This window comes from Podarcis erhardii, assembly GCF_964252035.2.
Source record: "Podarcis erhardii genome assembly, chromosome: 2".
Classification (NCBI taxonomy): Eukaryota; Metazoa; Chordata; class Lepidosauria; order Squamata; family Lacertidae; genus Podarcis; species Podarcis erhardii.
The window spans coordinates 2,149,509-2,156,096 of NC_138498.1; the positions used below are offsets into that span (position 1 = coordinate 2,149,509).

The 6,588-nt window shown below is 46.9% G+C and overlaps 1 protein-coding gene and 2 long non-coding RNA genes across 10 annotated transcripts in view; 2 read left to right on the plus strand and 1 right to left on the minus strand.

Annotated features, from left to right (window-relative positions):
• HDAC7 (histone deacetylase 7) overlaps positions 1-2,532 on the plus strand; it is a 186,704-nt gene extending 184,172 nt beyond the window's left edge. For all 6 annotated transcript variants that reach the window (XM_081851707.1, XM_081851708.1, XM_081851706.1 and 3 more), the window contains 2 exons: positions 436-568; positions 1,496-2,532. In XM_081851707.1, the coding sequence (XP_081707833.1) occupies positions 436-568; positions 1,496-1,538 (176 nt within the window). In that variant the 3' untranslated portion in view covers positions 1,539-2,532. The remainder of the gene's footprint in view (positions 1-435; positions 569-1,495) is intronic.
• Positions 2,533-4,024: 1,492 nt separating this feature from the next.
• LOC309336254 overlaps positions 4,025-6,588 on the plus strand; it is a 49,370-nt gene continuing 46,806 nt past the window's right edge. The window contains exon 1 of one of the 3 annotated variants that reach the window (XR_014153944.1): positions 4,025-4,707. This is a non-coding gene — a long non-coding RNA (uncharacterized lncRNA). Of the gene's footprint in view, positions 4,708-6,042; positions 6,431-6,588 lie in introns of those variants that run through there. The other 2 variants (XR_014153945.1, XR_014153946.1) reach the window with 2 other exon arrangements.
• LOC309336278 lies at positions 5,001-6,160 on the minus strand. Its single transcript, XR_014153975.1, has 2 exons — positions 6,087-6,160; positions 5,001-5,459 (listed from the first exon to the last, which is right to left on the minus strand). It is a non-coding gene; the product is annotated as an uncharacterized lncRNA (long non-coding RNA).

Consider the following 6,588-nt stretch of genomic DNA (forward strand, 5'->3'; position numbering starts at 1 on the left):
TGGCAGGCCTGTGGGAAGGGTGGACTAACAGGCAGCAGCTAGTTCTGTCATTTGCCTTTTCCTTGGTATCTCAGAGTTCAAAAGGAAAGGCTTTGCTTCCCTTTTCCTCAAGACCACAGCAGGAGAGAGAAAAGGTTAAATTCCCTTTCCACGCCTGTTCTGGTGCCATTGCGACACACCAATAGCTGCAGCTTGTTGTTTAAAAACCTGCACATGAAATGCAAAGGTGTATTTACCACCCAGTCTTGTTTTGCCCTGGGTTACCATAGGCTGCCATCACAACTCAGCTGAGAGCAGCATCCTGAGGTTGTGGGATTGGGTCAATAGGTTCTGACCCTCAAAGAAGCTCCTGTGCCCTGTGCACCATTTTAGGTGCTTGACTGAGTACTGGCCAGTGGGGACAAGCCAGGCACTCATCCTGCTCTTCTGTTTCAGGCCAGTACTGGAGCTCTGTGCGGCGCTTTGCCCCCACTGTGGCTTATTCATTCCTGGAAGCGCAACATCATGACACAGAAGAGGTGGAGACGGTGACAGCACTGGCCTCACTTTCCGTAATGGCAGAGAAAAGGTGAGTTATGCCTCCTTGGACTATGAAAGTGGTTTCATGGGTGAAAGTCGGTTTTGCAGGCAAACTGTGCACGCATGTACACATACAGCTATAAATATGGCTGCTACAACATTTAATTCAAAAGATAACCACTTGAAAGAAGGGAAGAAGCAAAATTTCCCAAATGCAAATCCTACTGGAGCTCATGTACCCTTCTGGGACATGCTGGGAATTCCATCAGACTTTTTTTTTTTTTTTTAGGAACGGCTGAAATGCATTTGTTTGCAGGAGGAAACATTTCAAAACGGCCATCCAGTGAGGATTGCAGCATCTGTTTCAGTGGAGGCTCACACTTTGAAGAGACAGCCACCACTTTTAGAAAGAGCCAGGGTGATATATTAGATGAGAACATTTGATTTAAATCTGGGAAACTTGGGTTCATGTGCGCACTTCTCTATGAACCCACTGGGTGGCCTCACATCCAGTCTGTCTCTCAGGGTTGTTGTGAGGACAGAATGCAAATATGGTCAATAAATAGATTGGTGGGCCCAAGTTCATGATAACTTTATTCCACACCTCCAACAAGAAACAGTCAAGGATATGCTTATCTTTTGACACTCCATATTTGGGGCTGGAAGTGAATTTACTCCTAGTTCAGGTTGTGTGTTGATCCTCAGCTGTTCACAAATTATGCAGCACAGACGATATATGCTGTCCCACCCCAACCAGGAGGTCTGTTTTTGCTGCATTCTGCACCTTCTGAAGAGTCTTCAAGAACTGTCCCATAAAGTGTGTGTTGCAGCAGTCAATCCTTGAGGTTACAAATGCGCATATGATGGTTGCCAGGTGACCTGCACAATCTCAACATGCTCCAGTAGAGAACCCTGGCTCTTTAGCCACCTGTGATTTTACAAAGGTATTGTGCTAACTGATTTCCTTTGCTTTTAGGCGGCAGGATGAGCCAATGGAAGAAGAGCCCATGAACCAGTGAAGGCTTGCTTCATCCTCCTACAGGAACACAGCTTCCTTTGTGGCTTCTTACTCATATCACAGCCCAGGCTCCTGCCGGCCATGCAGCCCATGTTCCCCTGGAAAACGGACTAAAAGTTCAGGCAGAGACTCTGTAGAAAGGGCCTGTGGCAGGTGGCCAGGATTAATTGGTGACTGGGAGCTGCCTCATGTGGAACTCCACAGGGCAAGCAGCGGTCGCAAACCTGAAGTCCTCTCTGGAATCGTCTTGGGTTGAAAATCTGACATCACAAAGGGTTCCCAGTGGGACACAGGAGGCTAGATGCAGAACTTGAGAGTTTGCTCTGACGTTGGGGTGGTGCCTTTTCCCCTCCAGAACCAAAGACCGCCCCCCCCCCGCCGCCCACCACCACTTGGAAGGAGCCTGCTGAGGAGGAGCCAAGATGCTATTTCCCTTCCTTTTTCTAAGCAAGACATTGTTACCTTATGCCAGGATGCCCCATCATCATAGGAGCTGGGTTTTGCAAGGGGAGAATTTTCAGAAGAAGACATTTGGATGTCAAACAGCTCCTGTTAACCACTGTCCCAAACTTACCCTTTTTGTCTAGGACCTTCCTAAGTTGCACTATATACAGATCATACAGACACACACTTTGTCTACCTTCCATAGAACTTTGTGGGGAGCAATTGCACCTCCTTGTGGACTCAAAGCCCTTGGTCCACTGTTTCACCATCACCAAGGCGCTATGTAAATACACAACCCTATGGTGCTTGCAGCTGGTTTGTTTTTCCCTGATTCGTGAAAACAAGCAGCCTTATTCCAAAAAGCAAACTTGGGGTGGGGGTAGAATGGAAAACATGAGTGAAGAATTTGTCCTCTGTTATCCCAACCAATATACAGACTTTGGATTCTTGTAAATCTAATTTGTTTGGGGGTTTTTTCCATGTTCCTTTTGTTTGTTTGAAAGACACAGGCTTCTAGTCCTTATGTTTTAAAATGTGCAGATGCTCCATTATTCAGATGAGCAGTGTTTCTGTTCCACATAGATGCTTTATGGTTTTATGGGATGGTAGATAATTCTCACCTGTAAAGGGCTGCTACTGACACAGCAAACTTTCTATGAAAACAAAAAACAAAAGCACTTGTATGTAGAGAAAAGGCATGTCGTCTTCATGCAGATTGACATGTGACTATTCTGCACACTTCCGTTTTGCTGTGTGTACAAGCAGTCTACGTATATTGGAAAGCTGCAGTCAGTTGGTTTTGGGCGCCCATGGAAATGATCCCAATGCCATTTTTTCCTACGCTGAGGAATTTCCCTGTCCTGGAAAATAGCCATGTTCAATGGGGCCGCAACCCATTGTCAGTGGCCAGATTTGAGAGATGGGTGGTTGCAACACTGCAGGGTGGTCTGGCTAAGGAATGGGGGTGGGGGGAGGATGCAGTGTACAGACAGACCATGTATAGAAACCATTGGATCTCAACCAACCAGTAAATTGAGCCTTTGCTGCAGCCCATGCATGTTGCTTCTTGTAGCCCAAAGCTGGACCATTCTTCCATGTGTCTGAGCTCTGCTTCCATTTCTCAAACAACGGCACAACTAGAACCAGCTACAAAAACCGCAGTCTTGTGCCACCTTAAAGCAGGGTTTCAGTCTGAGGACTGCATTTGCTCATAGGAAATCTGCCAGGGAGGCAAAAGCAATCCAAGCAAATGGATATGATTCTTTCCTTGGTATGGTAGTCTACATTCCAACAAAAGTCAGAGGTTTCTCCATTCACACACGCCTGTCTACAGTCAGGCAAATGAGACATTACCATAGTTTATAGATGCATCCCAACCAGTGGGAAAGCACTTGAGGCAGGGCATGGAGCAATCTGGAGAGGGGTGTGGTCTGAGGAGGAGGCATGGCCTGTGGATCTGCATTTGGCCCCCAAACTGGAGGTTCCACACAGCTGCAAATGAAGTTTGTTGCGGTTTGGACTTCTTGGACTTCAGCTTCCTCCATCAAATGCATGAATGGTAATTCTCAGTTGGCAAGTGTGTATACAGATACATGTGTGAAACAGGGGTGGTGAACCCCTTTTTGGACAGAGGGCTGCCCACAACCTTTGCCGACACTCCAAGGGCAGCATACCAGCAGTGGGTGTGGGTAAATGTCACTGCACACAAAGGCCCCCCTCCTTGACTGATCCAATGTGTTTTGGAGCTCTGGAAAATCAAGGATCCAAAATATGCAAAGCCTCCCTGAGTACAGAAGGCTTCCCTGCTGCACACAGTTCAGGGGAAGATGCAGAGGGCGATGGAGACAAGGATGGGGAGGGAGGCTAGCACACTTGCACATGCTCCCCCATCATCACACATTGACAAGTCCTCCTCAAAATGGCTCCTCCACAACCTGCAGTAGGGTGACTAGGTAAAAAAAGACCCAGGGCTCCTGCATCTTTAACAGAGGTATAGAAAAAGGGATTTTGGCAGGAATATCCTTGCACAGCATTTTTATTTATAGCTGCCCTAACCAGCCCCAACAGCCATCAGGCGGCTTGCTGATAAACGGCTGTTTGTTGAAGCAGATCTGCAGAGTTGAAAGTATGAGAAATGGGCTGAGTGCTCCGTCCCAGGTGTGGTGATGACAGTAGCAGTGCTGGTGCTGATGCTGAGGGTGGTGGCTTCTGGAGCTCTGCCCAAAAAGTGGGTAGATTTTCTTACTGAGGCTCTGGAACACTGCTCTTTTCCAGCAGCAGGTATTGATCAGTGGTGCCTATGGGAGTCAGCACACATCTTGCTAAAAAGGAAGGGTGCTGGGCACGGACGTAACCAGGATTTATGTTGGGGAGCAGGTTTTGGGGGTGGGGCAGAACCAAGTTATCTGCAATTCAATTGGTTAGTTAAGTAATTTTTATTTATTTACTTGATTTACTTGATTTAGAGGGGCATCTCTCTCTCTCTCTCTCTCTCTCTCTCTCTCTCTCACACACACACACACACACACACACACACACCCTCCTGGCAATGCTCAAGGTGCTGAGTCCTCCATTGTGAAGTCATCTTGTGCTGATCTACCTCACCTCTGGTCATAGCAGGGGCCACCACAAAGAAAGCCTTGTTGTACTGCCTAGTTTCATGGCACAATGAGATGGTTTCTTCCTTCCAAGAACTGAACTTGCCTGATTGAAGCAAGACTGGGAAAGTGAGCTTCCTGGCTAGTGGAATTGGCAAGGGTGATTGGGTCTCCTGGGACTTCCTAGGGCCAGAGAGAGCATGCATGTGCAAATGTGCTAAACCGTTGACTCACTGATTACCAGTCTGGAATCAGACTCTCTAAGCAGGGAGAGGTCACAAGGTTTAGGTGAGTGTTTTGTTTGGGGTGGGTTGAGGTATGCCAGACCTTATTAAAGAGTCCTGCTGCTGGCTAAGTGGGAAAAGGAGAGGCTGCTTCAGCCTTTGGAGGAAGGTACGAGAGAGCTGCAACAGGAAGTCAGATGACAAGAGTGCGGAGACATTTAATTACTTCCAGACGTGGCGGTGATGTTGTTACACATATTAGGATGCAGGACTGACTCACATTCGCAGGGGTATCGGGATCGTTAGGGTGCTGGCTGCAACATGAGCCAGAAAGCCAGAATGTTAAGCACTAAAATTCCCTGATTACTAAGAAAGTCTGAGAAATGGAGCATTTTTGACACCCAGAGGTCAAACTCTCTACATCATCATAGAAGGCGCTCCAAGACTAAGCCGCTTGCAGGAGGAAGTGCTGGTTTATGGGAGTTCCAGGGCCCCTTTCACACACTTCACATTCCTGCCAGCCTTGAAAAATGGGTGGTTGTTTTTTGTCTCATTGCACCATTATGAGATTCCAGGGTTCTGGGAAGTTGTAGCTTTGTGAGAGGCAAGCTGGGGTCCCCATGGTTCTTTGGGGAGGTCATGTCTTTGAGCATGAACCTGTGGGTGAAAGGAAGATGCAAAGAGTTGATCTCTATTAACGATTGTGACTGTGGACCCAGGGTGCTATTATTTATTACAGTGGTACCTCATGTTAAGAATTTAATTCGTTCTGCAGATTCGTTCTTAACCTGAAACTGTTCTTAACCTGAGGTACCACTTTAGCTAATGGGGCCTCCCGCTGCTGCCGCTGCGCGATTTCTGTTCTCATCCTGAAGCAAAGTTCTGAACCCGAGGTACTATTTCTGGGTTAGCAGAGTCTGTAACCTGAAGCATCTGTAACCTGAAGCGTCTGTAACCCAAGGTACCACTGTATTCTTACTTACTGAGTTTATATACTGCCCTATACCTGCAGGTCTCAGGGTGGTTCACACAGTGCTACTCTTGATTAATGCCTAATATGTTCAGCTCTCTTCACACTCACAGGTTAACAAAAACCCTTTGAAAGACCACACACACACACACACACCACTGTGAAATCAGGAAGCTGGCACTGTGAAGATACACAGCAACACCTGACACCCAGGATTGCAGGTTTTGCTATTTATTAACATTATGTTGTGATTCTTGAAAATCCCACATATACCACCCTCTCTCCCCACCCCAACCCCAACTCTCTCTAGGTACATTTGTGCAAGCCCTGATCTCAGGCCATAAGCCCATTTTTCCATCTCAAAAGGTAGCCTTGCAGCAAGATGTAGCTACAGCCCACTTAGTGGTGGATGGGGCTCAAAAGTTAAGTGAGATGTGTTTGATTGGTGCAATCTACTCTGAGGCCTCAATCCATGAAGTGAACTGCTGGGGAAGGATGCTGTGCTCTTGCCTAGGCTTAGTAGAGGAGATGGGAAGAGACAGTAGGAAGCAAGCTTCTCTTAAGAGCTCTTCTAGGAAAACAGACTTGGGGAAATGGAGGCAGCAAGTCCCTCAGTTTTGCAGCATCCTGCTGAATGATGAAAAGTTGCTCAAGGAAGGTGAGTGTCAAGACTGACTTTTGTGGAATATTGGAGCTGTGTTTTAGATTCTGAAAGATGTGTGAATTGGGTTGCTCATTTACAATACAATAATATACAAAACAATAATTAATGTTTGTATTGTGTACAGTGGGGAAGAGGTGATGCCAGGCTAGGTT